Source organism: Ctenocephalides felis, unplaced genomic scaffold, assembly GCF_003426905.1.
Source record: "Ctenocephalides felis isolate EL2017-DRISC unplaced genomic scaffold, ASM342690v1 CF-g0.4_SCAFFOLD_03573, whole genome shotgun sequence".
NCBI classification, from domain to species: Eukaryota; Metazoa; Arthropoda; class Insecta; order Siphonaptera; family Pulicidae; genus Ctenocephalides; species Ctenocephalides felis.
The window spans coordinates 4,398,427-4,414,459 of record NW_020539727.1 but is presented as its reverse complement, the minus strand read 5'-3'; the positions used below and the strand labels follow the sequence as shown (position 1 = coordinate 4,414,459).

The 16,033-nt window shown below is 28.2% G+C and overlaps 2 protein-coding genes across 2 annotated transcripts in view; both read right to left on the bottom strand.

Moving 5' to 3' along the window:
- The window catches only part of LOC113389319, a 71,258-nt gene extending 63,861 nt beyond the window's left edge, over positions 1–7,397 (bottom strand). The window contains exon 1 of the mRNA XM_026626364.1: positions 7,292–7,397. Within this exon, the coding sequence (XP_026482149.1) occupies positions 7,292–7,397 (106 nt within the window). The remainder of the gene's footprint in view (positions 1–7,291) is intronic.
- Positions 7,398–11,914: 4,517 nt separating this feature from the next.
- The window catches only part of LOC113389020 (PHD finger protein 14), a 28,051-nt gene continuing 23,932 nt past the window's right edge, over positions 11,915–16,033 (bottom strand). The window contains exons 14-18 of the mRNA XM_026626055.1: positions 14,420–14,581; positions 13,973–14,187; positions 13,345–13,453; positions 12,684–12,796; positions 11,915–11,931 (exon numbers count right to left, since the gene is read on the bottom strand). Of these exons, the coding sequence (XP_026481840.1) occupies positions 12,779–12,796; positions 13,345–13,453; positions 13,973–14,187; positions 14,420–14,581 (504 nt within the window). The 3' untranslated portion in view covers positions 11,915–11,931; positions 12,684–12,778. The remainder of the gene's footprint in view (positions 11,932–12,683; positions 12,797–13,344; positions 13,454–13,972; positions 14,188–14,419; positions 14,582–16,033) is intronic.

The following is a 16,033-nucleotide window of genomic DNA, read 5'->3' as shown; positions in this document are numbered from 1 at the left end:
AACTAAAACAGCACAATTCTCAACAGATACCTTTCAAGTAAAGTTTTCAATCGATTCATGATTTTTTGTGAAAAAGTGAACAAAAAAATTTTCACTTCTGTGCCATCTTCAAAGAAACTGCTCGGCCGATCTTCGCGCAAACCTAATCAAGGCAAATTCTTATCAAGTTTCATCAAATGGCTTTTAATTTTTAGGGAAAACATACATACAAAAACATACACTTTTTTGAACATTAGCGTCAAACGATTCTAAATGACTTGAAACGTCGAGAAAATATTAAATCTGCAAATCTTTGTTGGAAAGGAATAAATATTTCTCTCCTCAACCTGTTGTCATCTAATGAAGAAATTTATGTTTTTGTTCAAATTTCCCTAAAAGTTCACGATTGGTTCAGTACCAATATTTATAATATCTAACCGTAAGACTGCGACGCGGCGCCTACGCGCTTTGATATATCGTCTCTGAAACTGTAAAACGATTTCTTGTATTTATATAAAAATATTCAAAATTCTGAATTATCTAATTTGATGCCATGTGCATGCCTTTTACCTTATACATTACGATAATAGTTTACTATTATTAATTATTTTACTAGAACATAACCCTATCGTTATAACGATAAGTATTTTTTCATATCTGTCGCAGCAGAAATCGATTTCGATATGTTGGCGTCAAACGATTAAGAATGACTTGAAACGTCGTGAAAATATATGTATTTGATCCATTTTCTTTAAAAATTCGCAAAATTTTCTAGAATCAAAACTCATTTTATAGTGATAAAAGTTTAGCAACAAATAATAACCTATCATATTTATAATGGCGTATTTTCTGATTGAAATATATCTGAATGAATGATCTAATTTTTAAAAATTTAATCGTTTTGTTAGTAATTTAAATTCACAACCGATGTTTTGATATTTTTGTAAAAAAACGTAGAACATGTTTTACATAGTGATAAAAATTTAAATGAGTTATTGAGTTTTATAATGCAAGTCGAATGCTCATTCTACGAATTGAGAGTATAATTCCCTAACCGGTACATGCAGTATAATTTATCACATCCCTTAATTTTAAACTAATTTGGAACTACTATTTTCATAAAATCACTTCAAAATTGACTATATCATAATCCATTTAAGTTTTGCGAATTGTTTTTTATCAGAATAATGTAAGTATATCAAATACTTTATCAGTTTTTTTTTGTTTGAAATTTGAAATGTTCCACAAAAATTTCACCAATCTAATAATACCTATTAATTAGAAACTCTTTCAGCCCTCAAATTTCCAATAATTTTTTCTAATTATCAAAGATCACGTGAAATGAGCATAGTAACCACTAAAAATAATCTAATTTGAACCTACAGCAAACAAGCATTTCGTGTCATTTCACAATAAATATTCGGCGTTAGCATATTTGTCCTAAATCGAAATACAATTCACGAAATTGAGTGCTTTCTATATTAATTAATTAGAATTTACCTACATTACTATTTGAATGGTCAAAATATCAATAAAAGTATGAACGCAAAGTTTATTATGTTCAATGGAATGGAAATGTTATTGAAAGATAATTGAAAATGGAGAAACTAAAATTCCTGATTGTTATCTTTCTATTAGTTATTCTATATAACAAAATCCTATTTTATGTTGATTCTTGTATAAAGTAGAACTTTTTGTATCGCCAGACCGAGATCTTAATCCTGGTGAATATTTTATCTACTATTTTCAATTATTAAATTTGATTTAATATAGAAAGCCTATAACTTTGCAGTCTGCAAAATTCAAGTACGATATAAAATAAATTGACCGACCAGGTGCCTAAATTGTACATTTTTCCATTTTAACAATTATTTGAATTAATTTATATGATGTAAAATGCATAAGAGTAATTTTACACTTATATAACAATAAGTTGTATTGTTTCATTAAAAATTTTAATAAGTAACAATATATTGAATTTAGAAAATGATATTAGTAAAAATATAAATTTTCTAAATATTACGTCAGTACACTATTATTTACACAAAGTATGAATCATTGAATGACTATCACACAAAATCAAAACTGCAAATCAATATGACTTTAATTAATGCCTCAATCATAACAATATTCTACAAAAAATGATCAATAATTTACAATTATTAATAGAATTGTAAACCATCATAAATTATTTACGTGCAAAACAAATGTCTTCAAGTTGGTAAAATTATTAAACGGTTTCAGCGGTTTTATATACTTGTTTCTAAGGTTTATTTTAATTTTTGATATATCACTTTACCTGTCCACCTCTTTTTCTGTTATTATATCTACAAATATATCTGGATACTTGTCCTTCTCTTCATCAGATTTCTTGTTCACATACATATATATCTACCTGTGTATCTACCTTCCAATCTACATATTTAGCTAGCTACCAGTAAATCTGTCCACAAATTTACCTGCCCACCTTATTTAGATGTCCACCAGTTTTCCTGTCTGCCAAGTTACCTTTATACCAATGTACCTTTCAACCAGTCTAATTGTCTACCTGTTTTTAAAGCTACCTGCCAATTTGTATATTTGCCTACGTGACTACCTGACTACCTGTCAACCTGTTGTGAATCTAAATTGTTCTAAAATATTTAATTAATTTATCATTTCAAAAACATTCGTTTCATTTATCTTTCAAAAACTTCATTTGCTAATCAGAAAATTTATCTCATTGTTATAATACTACTGTGTTTTTTATGTTATAATTTTATTCGTAGTTCAGTTCCAAACTGATATAGATGTTATTGGAAACAATGATGTTGACGCAGTGAAGATATCAGTTGAAAACAATGTTTCTGACCTAATTCACAACGATTATATCCACAATTACTATTAATTTTCCGAGGAACTAGAATTACCATTTGCTAAATGTAGTTTCATGGTTTGTCGACGTTTCAAGTCATTCTGAAAAAATTTTTGACACCAAAATTCGAAAAACTATGTATTCGAGCCAACATTTTATCATATCATCCACAAAATCGACTGCACCGATTTCAAAAAACTTAATGCTATTTGATGAAACTCGATAAGGACTCGGGTTGATGGGCAGTAAATTATTTCCGTGTTTTAAAGTTTTAAAAATTCAAAAAATGTTTGAGAGATTACTTGATTGATTTAAAAGGAAAATAGAATCATTTCATAAACATTTTCAAGAATACGACCATGTGAAGACTTATTCCACTTAAACACATTCCTTTTATTCAGTTTTTTTTTATAGAAACACCCGTTACGTGCAAATTGGCAATATCCATCAGAATACGATAGAGTTGATTGATAGGTATATTTCAAGAATTTATTTTCGTGAGACGTTTTGAAATGCGTATATAATAGACGTAAAGGGTTTCCGATAGTGTGATATAATATATTTAACAGTGACAGGCACTGTATAGAGAACAGATTATAAATCTGTGGGTCGCTAGAATGTGTGAAACCTCAATAGATCAAATTTTGTGTGAGTAATATATTTATTTCATTTCACCTGCTAATTTTGATGTAAAATAGACCAATTTCATATAAAATGGTTCTAAACACTGTCAAAATACTATGTATTTGCTGTGCGATCAGGCGTTTTACACATAGAATCTAATTTCTTGCATGTATTATTATGACACATCAAAAACATGCACAAATGATAAGTTTGTTTTGTGACGTTTGTGCCTTTCTAAGTTAGGTTTTTCCATATTTAGGTAATAACTGGCAAATTTTCTGAGAATATTTCAATAGTTGATTGTTTGATATGTCGTATGGGCTGTGATATATGTTGTTTTGTTTTCGCAGTATATTTACTGAAAGTGCAAAAATACTGATATGCTTTTATGGTGAATGGGATATTTATTCATTTATTAGAAGAATTTAAAACAAATGCAAAAATAAAATTACACCACTGTTTGTTTTCACTCATGATCTTGAGGGTAAGTTGAACCTAATTCCAAAATTTCATGCAAATCAGAGCACAGTAAAAATAATTCAGGAATTACACCCTCTTTTCTCTCCATTTACTGCACTAGTTATTTAAATACAATGTTCATTTTAGACTACCAAATATTATTTTTTTTACATTTCTCTGTATCTCCAAAACCGCTAGACTTGCCTACCCAGAAATGTCTAATACCTACTCAAAAATGCCCAAATCTGCCTAAACAACTCTTCATTTGTTCAATACAAATAAAATGTTTTTTGAATCTTTCAAATCGGGCGTTCTTTTACCTCAAAAACTGAAATACTAATTTTGGCATATGTTGCCCCGCACCTTCAAAACGGCTAGACCTGCCTTCGCCAAAAACTAATCAGCACATCTCCTTATCAATAGGAATCGAATGTTTTTTGAATCATTGAAATCGGTTGAACCGTGTTCTCGAAATCGTCGACGAAAATTTGTATCCAAACATACAGACACACACACACACACACACACATACATCCATTTTTTATAAGGTATGCCAAAATGTTCAGAAACCTTTGAAATGTAAATCTAGGTAAAAAATATTATTTGCGATTTTTTGCGATTTTTTGCGATTACTATAACTTACCCTAAGGGAATTTAATTAGACCTATATAATAGTGATAATTTAAATTTGATAGTTATAAAATAATATTTTATTTATTTAACAATATCAACTAAAAATCGTACTTTTTAGACTTTGTTAAAAATTTACCAAGTGGACTGTTATCTTATAATTAACTCTTTTCAATAGGTATAAGTTATTGTTAAAAGCTATTTGCTGTTCATTCAGGTTGCCTCAAAAAATCCTAAGAAATATAAAGTTCAAATTCATTCTAAATATATCAGCTGGAAATAACCCTCATTAAATTTTTTTAAAGAAATGATCAACCCGTTGCTTTATTAACAATTTCAAAAAAATCCGGATGTTAAATTGTGACTTTTTTTTAATTTCAAAATGGTATCGAAACTATTGTTGATTAAAACAATAATGATCAAACATCTAAGAGTTAATATTTTTAATATATTTTTATAAAAACAGAATACAAAAATTACGTTTTGCTGTTAGTAGATATCTGATATTAAATATTGACTTATGCAGTCAAAATTAATACTTCGCGTGTTTGAAACGACGAGTGCTAATGTATGTAACTAACTACATTTATTTTATAAGCATGAAAATTGTATTAGTAGGGGAGACTTGGGTACGGTTGTGCCAAGGTACGGTAGTGACAGTCGTCATAACAGCTAAACGATACTGATTTTGAAATAGAGTCGTATTTAAAGACAGTAAACAAATATTCAAATTACTATTTAATTTATTTTTTTTGCTTGGAAACTGATAAATTAACTAAATTATTGCCAAAAAAAAAGTGGCACAACCGTACCCAATCTCCCCTAAACTATACTATTTATATACATTGCAACGGTTTTTCCAAAACACCTAAACTTATTTTAAAAATCAAAAACTTTTTTAAAGATACCAGTTAGAATTTATGCTGATCAGTTGTTCTATTCAGCTGATTAGTTTTGAATCAATTAACCAATTATTAAAATTTATTTGAAATGTTCAATTTAATTTTGCGTAGAAAGAGAGTTCATGGCCTTAGCAAAAATTCTAAAATATTATAATTCTATAAAAAAAACTATTTAATTATAAATAGTAAATTTTACCATTATTTATGTACACCACAATAGAAATTAGTACTATTGTGCTTCATATATAATGTCAGAAATTGCATGTATAATGGATAAATAATATACCGAAATTTATTGTATTTAAATAACTGTTTTTTTTACTGTGCTCCAACGTGCATTAAATTTTGTAAATAGGCTAATCTTAGCCTAAAATTTAAAAGTGAAAACATTTTGCGCTCCGCCATCGGTGAATGGAGCGTTTTGGATCTGAATTTTTTTACTGTGCTCTGATTTGCATGAAATTTTGAAATTAGGTTTATGTTATCCTTAAGATCAAAAGTGCAAACAATTTGGACTCCGCCCTTCTCAGTGGTGTAATTTTATTTTTTCAAAATGACGTCGGTTATCGAATGAAGAACTAAAGCAAACGACTTCCTCATAATAGTTGTAGCTAGTGCTAAACTGACATGGCTCATTTCATAGATGGCAACCCAAACGGTTGTTCTATTTCTATTTGATACATTATTATTGGAATTTCTATAATACTTATGAATTTTCTATTGGTGCAGCTATATCAATGAACAGGTTAGGGCTATTTTTAACTGAAAAAAATTGCTAATATTTTTCTACAATATTTTCAAGTGAAAACCGATGTCACTGCTCTTTGAAATCAGATTGCCCGAGGCGTGTATTGAAGTCTTTCAGCTCTAACTACTAATTCGCAGTAAGGAGCCACGTATTGTAACAATAAATATTTTTACAATAGTGTCACTTAAAAAAATCCCGAGACGTGGTGTTTTCATGAATTGTATTTTATTTACATATAAACAATAATGAAACATTCTTGGATCATTAATAGAAAGTATGTATGTAAGTATTCATCATCAATTTATTAAGGGTATAGAATCGCGTGCGATTGAAGTAGGAATTACGGGAAATGAACATTTCCTTCCTCAGGAAGTTTCAACATGCTGTTTATTTACCGCAAGAATTGAAACTCCACAGGCTAATTGAAAAAACACTAGTCATAGCCTAATTCTTCAGTTAATACATCATTGTTGAATGTTTAATTAACCCGGTAAAAAGACAAATATTTTGAAATAAAAATATTACAAAACTGGGTGTAAATAGTATTTTGCTCTAAAAACTTTGCGATTCGTGTATTGATTGACTTAATCAATAAGAATTCAGAATTTTAGATTTTTGACCGTGTAAATCAATCTAAACTGTGATGTATTTTTATTAACATTTTGGCGAAAATGTGGACGAAAAACTTTGCACTTCTCATAATTCTACAAAAAAATGATTCGATAGTCGCGGAAATTAATCAACGCGAATACTTTGAAATTTCAATTCTAGAAACCGGTGGTGGTCAAATTTTGACTATGAATTTGAATAACGTCGAGAAAATAAAATTATCAAACTAGATTTTTTGCCAAAGCAAACGCCCCTTTCGAGGTGTTATAAAAGATTTGTCCGAAAAAAAAATATGTTTTCTGAGCTATATAATATTTGGGACTTACTTTTTCGATAGATTTTAATGCTTGCTAGTTTTTACTTCTACCTGACCAGTTTTTCTTAAAAAATTATTTTCATAAAAAAATATTTCTTATTATACAAGAAACTAATTATACAAGAAAATTAATATCATATGTAATGGATCAAAAGTGTGATTTTTCTTACCTCTGGGTGGACTGGAATGGACATAAGCTCCACCTTGAGGAGCCATTTTCGATTTAAAATCCTGCTTTAAAGGTTTCTGGACCCTTTTGCGAATTTTTGGTGGCATGCTAAAGTTACTGTTAAATTTTCTAGCCCATGTTGCAGGAAACGATTCACAAAATTTCACATCACTTTAATCACACTTAATTTAGTAATTAGAAGAAAAATAATTTAGATGAATAAATTAATAATTACATGACTTATTCGATTAAATGTAGCTTTCAGAACTTGAAGACACAATCTTATAACTTTGGTTAGTATTTTTATTATTTATTTAGAAGTTTGGTTTTAATTTGCTCAGCTTTGACAAAAATTCAATAAAATAAAATTTTTATTATAACTTTCTTGTATCAATGAAAAAATAGTTTACACAATATATAGACATGAAAATGTTCACGTTTTAAATTATTTATTAGGTAATATAATTTTATTAGTATTTGTATATCACAACACTTATTGTATATTAAGTTTAAAAATTATGAATTGAGCTGAGGAAATGCAATCTGATTAGAATATATTTTTAAAAATTATTTGAATTCAGTATTACTTAATCCCACTTAATACTTCCCACTCGTAGATTGCAAAAGTAATATGAATTGTCGCCGGAGCGGCAGCATACGAGAGCAAAGGTTTAATATAATAAATTTTAATTATCAATATTTGAAATTGTATTTTTTATTAGAGCACTGATTTAATTTAATTTATTTTTTTTGCTTTTCCACATAAAAATATAAATTAAATTGAAGAAAATTTAAAGTAATATGACTTGAATTCCATGATCAATTACATTTATTTCATTTTTTTTCAATTTTTTTTTCACTAAATATATTTAAAGTTCTATATTAATATTTTTTCACGTTAATTTTTTTAGTTAATATTATTTAATTAATTTAAAACTATCGATGTCGTGTCTTCGTTCATCCTTCGATAGCCGATGCGTAACTGACCACAGTACACACTAGTAAACGAATACATTTTATTTATCGATAAATTTTTCCGTTTTCCGCCCCAATTTTCCCAACTCACCCCCCAACTGTTGTGCGCTTCGGAAAATATATAGCAATGGAAAACAAACCTCGCGGTAAAAAAGAAATTACTCCGCAAACGAATCAAACTTTTAATAACAAGTGACAAAATAATTCAATATCGGTAGGGTACGTTATTGTTATCGTCTAAAAATTGAAATTGAGAATTTTTGCATATCTTTACGTTTCAAAGGTTTCTGAACATTTTGGCAAACCTTAGAAAAAAATGATGTGGTGTGTGTAGAGATACAACTTTTTTCCACGTTTGCTTAATTCAAAAAATATTAGATTCCTATTGATGGTGAGACTTGCTTATTAGTTTTTGACAAAGGCAAGAAAATAGAAATCGAGCTTTTGAGAGAACAAAGCATCCGATTCGAATGATTAAAAAATATTTAATTCGTAATAATGGAAAGAAGGGGAGATTATTAGTTTTTGGCAAAGACAAGTATAAAGCTAAATGCATTCGATTTGGATGATTCAGAAAATTTTTTGCTTGTATTGACGCAACGATTGTTTTTGAGATTTTTTTTGTTCTAATTCCTTTTTAATTTCCTATTTCTTCGTAATTTTTTATTTTCTTTTATTAGAATTTATTTTATTTTAAAGATAATATTCTTTTTTTTCGAATATCAAAAATATTTTGGTTTTCAATTTTAATATTTAAGTTCACTTAATACTTCAAATAAATACTTCTAACTTTGCAATTCAGTTTATATAATACTTAAAAATAGTTGATTTGTTCTCAAATATTTAATCTTTCGATTCGTTTTTTTTTTTTGAAACTTTGAAATGTTTTTAAATTTTTTTTTAATTTGCTTGGAAATTTTCATTTTTTTTTCAAATCATTTCTTCACACTGACAACACAAAATGTTTTTTGAATAATAATAGCTCCGAAACAGCTGCCTTTCTCAAGAAATGACTACTTTTTAAATCAAAATTGGATACAAAATTTGTAGTCGTTAATAAAATCTCTAAAAAATAACTGACCATTTGATGAGCATATATAATTTTCGACCATCAAATGTAATTTATTCTAATTTTTTTCTGGGTCACCAAAACCACTGGACCTGCATTCCCCAAAAAAGAATCAATTTTGCATTCCGTCAATACAAATAAAATATTTTTGAATCATTCTAATTAGATGCTCCGTTTTCTCAAAAACCGAATTGCCAATTTTGCTAAATATCTTCGAAACGGCTGAACCTGCCTTTGCCAAAGCATACCCATGTGTTCACTAATCAGGGGGCGATAATTAATTACGTGAGGTTTTTAGGGAGAGGGAGAGTTTCACAAAGAATCACAAAATATCACGAAGGGGAGAGAAGGGTATAGTAAATATCGCGTCGTGTATGTATTTTTTACCTGAAATTAAAAAAAATCAAACATTAAAAAAAAACTCAAATATGTTACAATTTTTACCGTGATGTTTGGTGAGGGACGGGGAAGTAATTTTGAATACCGTCACATATAACCAAGAGGGAGGGGAGGTCCAAGAATCCTTAAAAAGAAAAACGATCACGTGATTAATAGACGCCCCCTCAGCACATCTTTCCAACATATGAATCGCGATTATTTTTGGAAGCAGAATCAGGCAAATCGGTTAATCCGTGCTCTCGATTTCGTGGACAAAAATTGTATACATACATATACATACTACACACATACCCATACACATGAATCAATTTTTTCCAAGATATGCCAAAATGTTCAGAAACCTATGAAACGTAAAGATATGCAAATAAAAAGTTGCGATTTTTTGCGATTACTTTACTTTACCTTACCTCACGAGAAGTTAATTATAACACTTCATATTTAATTAAATGATGCAAAAACTAAATAGTTCGATGTAAGAGTTTTCATGGAATTTTCAAACCTTTGAAAAAAATAACTGGCCTATCACTGCTATATTGTGATACGTAGCTATAAGTATTGTGTACGTGGAAAATGGACGACGCTAAAATATTTATACGTTAAACGTTCTCCAATTATCATTAGAAATTCTGAGCTAGAAATGTCGGAACGATTATTACGTCTAAATATCGGCGCCCTTGTTATTAATAATTAGTAAAATTATGAATAACCGAAAGATCGGGAACGACTTCATAGAACTTTCGTTCAATATTCATTATAAGATGGAATCAGAATCCATTTGGCATAAATATGTGTCATTGTTGTTGGTTTTTGGTTGTTGACGCAAACATAAAATATAGATTGTTGCCAATGATATGTTTCTCACTATGCACAGTTCCTCGACAGGGCCAAACTATTTAAAGATTATATTAGGAATCGTTAAGTGGGGAGGCATAAAAAAATCGGTTTTTAGAGGAATTTTTAGAAAAGGAAATAAATATTTAATTAGAACGAAACTTTGAGATTTTATTGTATATTTCAACATTGTTCTCATTATTTTTAATTAAAATATATGACGGGTACGAGCATTTTGCCGATGCGCCACAAGGATGCAGGTGTCATTTGGCGGGAAAGATGCAGGTCGCAATTTCCATCCAAAACAAAAAAAATCAAAATAAACATATATTTTCAATAGTATAGATTCTAGTTGAACCTAAAAAGTCCAGAAGAAATGAGAAATTCACCAACTTTTTGCAGCTTGAAAAAATCACTTCAGGTTGTTCAAAAAATGGGTTAATTATAACTTTTCTTAAGTTTTTTTAGGTTCAACTAGAATAGAATTCAATACTGAAAACAATGAATTTTGTCTCGTTCCGATAGGATGTTTAGTTTTTTCCTTATCTTTCTTATTGGAAGAATCGAAAAAATTAAAAACCGCTTGTATACATGCTTGAACGCTTGCTCACTATTTCTTCTGTAGTTCCGAAAATAATTACAGAATTTGTTACTGAAATTTACATTTTTATGTTATAAAACGTAAAGATATGCAAAAATTTACATTTTCGATTTTATTGCGATTACTTATACTTACCCTACGGAAAGTTAATAATAAATATTTGAAAACTTCACTTCTCAAAATATGACAAAACGATGTTAATAAAGTTAACCAGTCTTAAAGAATAAAATGTAATATGAGTAGAATTTAATTCTCTTTCTATTTTCTGCTATTTTCATTACCACATTCAAAAAGTATTACTTCTTCCATTTTTCTAATTTTTAATTGAAACTTCACAATTTTGTGTACCTAAAACTGATATACTTCATTTTAGGAATAAATTAGTAAATGACATTTTTGTATCAAATATGTAAATGAATTAAATTTGCACAATTTGACACAATTGTGTGTACCTAAAACTGAGACTTCATTTCAGAGATTAATTAGTAAATGATACTTTTGTATCAAATAGGCAAATGAATAAAATTTGCAATATTTGAACAATTAAATGATTTGTCTTCTAACACATAACGCATAATAATCTGTCTTTAATATTTATTATCAATCAACAATAGTAATTCATTACTATTCTAATAAATCTTTCAATAGTTCTCCAAATAGTTCTGTATCATTTATAGTTCTTATAAATTGCTGAAATATCATATTTTGACGTAGTTTTTTTTCCTTCCTCTAATATTGTTCATCACACGTATTTAGCATCGAAAATCTGCAAAAAAAATGTTACACTATGTAGCATGAATGTAAAAACTTCAATAAGATAAATTAGCACTTACCTTGATAAAATACTTAACCTAAAATTAAACTTGTTTCTGTGAAAAAACTATGAAATAGCATACACATATTTAATTTTTTTGTATTTATCATTTCATATTACAAACTAAACACTTAACAGTTATCCAAATTTCACAATTATATATTTACACGTTAATTCAATAATTCATTTTTAATCCTTACTAATTCATTCAATTATTAATAAATTTTTTAATCATTAAATGAATTGAAATGACGTACGTAAATGTATAATGTATTACTCATATTTAATATGAATTTGTAATACAAAACTTTTATTGATTGATAAATCGAAACTAAATCAATTTTTATTTATATGTGATTCATTATCGACTACAACTAAAATTGAATGAGACTCAATTATATAAAGTATAATTAGTTTTAACTTCATATATATTAAAATATCGTAACTATAAGCTAATAAAAATAAAGATTCAGATATTTTATATAAAGAATATATAAAAATAATTAAAATTTGGACAACATTCATACATTTACATTTGCTTTTCGTCTAATGATTAAAAAATCTTCATTTGATACATTCAGTTAAATCATTTACACATTAAAATATTACATAAAATAAAAAAAGCAATATCATAGTTACATCTGTTATATATATATATATATATATATATATATATATATTATGTTTAAAAATTAAATACTTACTATATCTTTCAGACCTAATTACTATATATGGGCATATACAAAATTATTTGTTTGTATACATTCATATACATACGAATTCATTTCATCAAAGTACCTCATGTGGAATCAGTTTCCTGAAAAGTTAAAATAATAATTAAGTTTGTTTTTTCTCTTGAGATAATTGTAATTAAACAAGATTAAAACAATAAGTAAATACATAAAACTATTTATTCTGTACATTTGGATATTGCATGTGTATCAACTGTTGAAAAAAGTTCAATAATTTAAAAAAAATTAACTGAACTAGTGTTGCATGGCATCGTGCCTTAAAGCTAATTGCTGGAATTTCCCATACCAATAATTAAAATATCTATAAAATATTTGATAATTTGATGTGCATATGTCTAATGATCCTTTTTCGCCCGTCAAATTGTATTTTTTTATTGGATCTCCGAAACGATCCCGCACACACACACATATATAAACATCGATTTTTTCTAAGGTATGACAAAATGTTCAAAAACCTCTGAAATGTAAAGATATGCAAAAATTTTCTGTTTCGATTTTTTTTGCGATTACTATAACTTACCCTACGAGAAGTTAATAACAAATAGAATTTTTTGGCAAAAATATAAACAAGTTAATAAATACCTACTTTTATATTACTATTTATATTATTTACCGTAGGATCACAATCAGCGCAATGCCATGAGTAGCCACGTCGTTTTGGAGACTTTTTAACAGGTGGATCAAGACAAGTGAAATGATAACATTTCAGGCATTCATCACATCTGAAATAAATACAATAAATTAATATGGTAACTAACACTAAATAATAAAAAAATATAAAAAATCTAATGGTTGAATTATCTTCATCTAGATTCTAGAAGAAAGAACCTCTGGATCTTCTATCAAAAAGGAATGGCTCTTGCACGACGTCGAAGATTAAATGGAGGCACTGAACGGACTTTATATATGTAGCAAACTTATTACTAGTAAATCTTAAAAAAAAAAACGGTATTCCTGTAAGGCTAAAAAAATTTGTTCTAGGATTCTTGGTGTGCTAAGTACGAAAACCATCGTCTTGCAGCTTTCAGCCCTGCACATCATAGTTTCCCAGGTGTTAGAAAATGTAAAAAAACGAAAATTAAACTTGTTCCTTTAAGCTTCAAATTTTCAAAAAGGCTTGTGAAATGCCACTCGTTTCTGTTCAGCCTAAATCCTCACAAAAGAAAGGGGATATCAGATACTAAATATCAAAAATATGAATACAATACAATCCTAAATTGTGGTCTAATTTCAAGTGTCACCTGACAGTATTCTGGCTGGTTCCAGGTTTAGAACAAACATCACACATCATATCATCTCCTGTTGGAGTACCAGTATCCTGCTGAGGTGTTGTTCTAATTGCCCTTTGTCCTGATGTTGCCGAACCCATAGTAGAAGATCTTCTGTTGGGTATTTTTCTAGCCACTACAGGAGGAGGAGTCAAGAAGGTACCTGGCGGCTGTGATTGATCATTTACCTTAAAAAAAAAAAAAAAATGTATAAGGAGATATGCAAATTTCAATAAAATAAAATTAATTTAACTCTAATCATAACTGAAATAAGTTCAAAACAATACGCATTAGTTGCAAAGAGTCAACAAATTTGCCAATAGGTTGGTTAGATAAATCTGATTGTCCTATCATGCACTATTTTTATCTGAATTTCAAAAATAAATCCAAGAATTTTCTAAGAGATTATTTATTTCTTACAATTGTTTCCATGTTATTTTCACCAGCTTCGGGCCCTGTGATGCTTATTTGACTGACCGATAGCTGTTGAGGAGGAGCATCATTGCTGTCACTTGGCACATAGAACATTTGAGGATTTGATGTTGAAGCCACTTCACCAGCAGGCAGAGGAATTGATTTGATCTAAAAACAAGCAATTGGTAAAAAAAAATAATAATACTTATTTGTGTATCCTATGTATTGCTCAATAATTTCAATATGGTATAGATATTTTAAATATTTTATTTTATTGAACACTAAATAACAAAATGAACTGTTGAAATAAAACATCAGATGTTTGCATTATATGGTATTAAAATTATATGCTATAGAATCATTAGTGGATAATCGTGAATAGATCAAAAAAGTTAATTTATTAAATGTACATAGAGTAGAGGAGAGCACAAATATCCATAAGTAGAGAAGTCGACCATTATTATTTAAACTAGTTTGGAAGTGGCATTTAGCCTTAAGGCAAGTTGCATGGACTTCCCAAAATGTGTAAGAATTGACTTGATCAATCAAAATTGAAATTTAGATATTTAGATAAAATTTTCAACTGTTTATTTCAAAAATAAAGTTAATTAAATTTAATGAATTTAAATTAAATTTAAATATAAACATTGCAATTTCGAATAGATTTTTCTCAAACACATTTAAATTATCTCTGTAAATATATTTTATAATGTACAGACACGTGCTTGTATAATATAAACATTGCAATTTCGAATAGATTTTTCTCAAACACATTTAAATTATCTGTAAATATATTTTATAATGTATCTTTTGAAACGATTTTGATTTTTTAAAATCGATTCGGTAGTATGAGCTTAAATGTGAAAAAAACGATACTAATTATTGCAAACTTGTACGAATTTGCCCTAAAACTGCAGCTTATTATTTTAAAATTTAATTATTTGATAATGTTTGACTCATTCACATCACAAAAGCAACTTTTGACACAAATTTTGACTACAATATTTTCTCAAACTTTGATGAATTTTTAATATTAAACTATTTGTCGTAGGGCCTTAAAATTTTAGTATGTTTTATAAGACCGTGGTAAGAAAGATCTATTGCCAGAAAAAACTTCATAATCGGCAATTTTTTTCAACAGTTAAATTCAAAAACGGCTCGGTGGATTTTACCTAAAACTAATCAGTATCATTTACAACCAATATTTTTCAAAAAGTTTTTGATTTTTTAAAACCGATTCGGTAGTATGAGCTTACATGTGGACAAAAAGTTTAACACTCTTTCCAAATTACAAAGAAACGGCTTGGCAGATCGTGGCACAAAGCTGACAAACTATAGACCTCAATGAGATACATTAAATGAATTTTAAATTTTTGAAATCGGTTCAGGCGTTTTTAAGAAAACGTTGATATAAGTTCTAATTTTGACAAACACCAAAAAAACGATGGTAATTTTTGCAAACTTTGACGAATTTTTTTAAATTAAACGACTTTGCTGTATGTCCGTAATATTTTAGTATGATCTATAAGACTATACAGTCAACGAAAAATTCATAGAAATCGTCGAAAAAAATTTTTGACGCCTTATGAAAACGGCCGGGCCGATCTTAACTGAAAACTA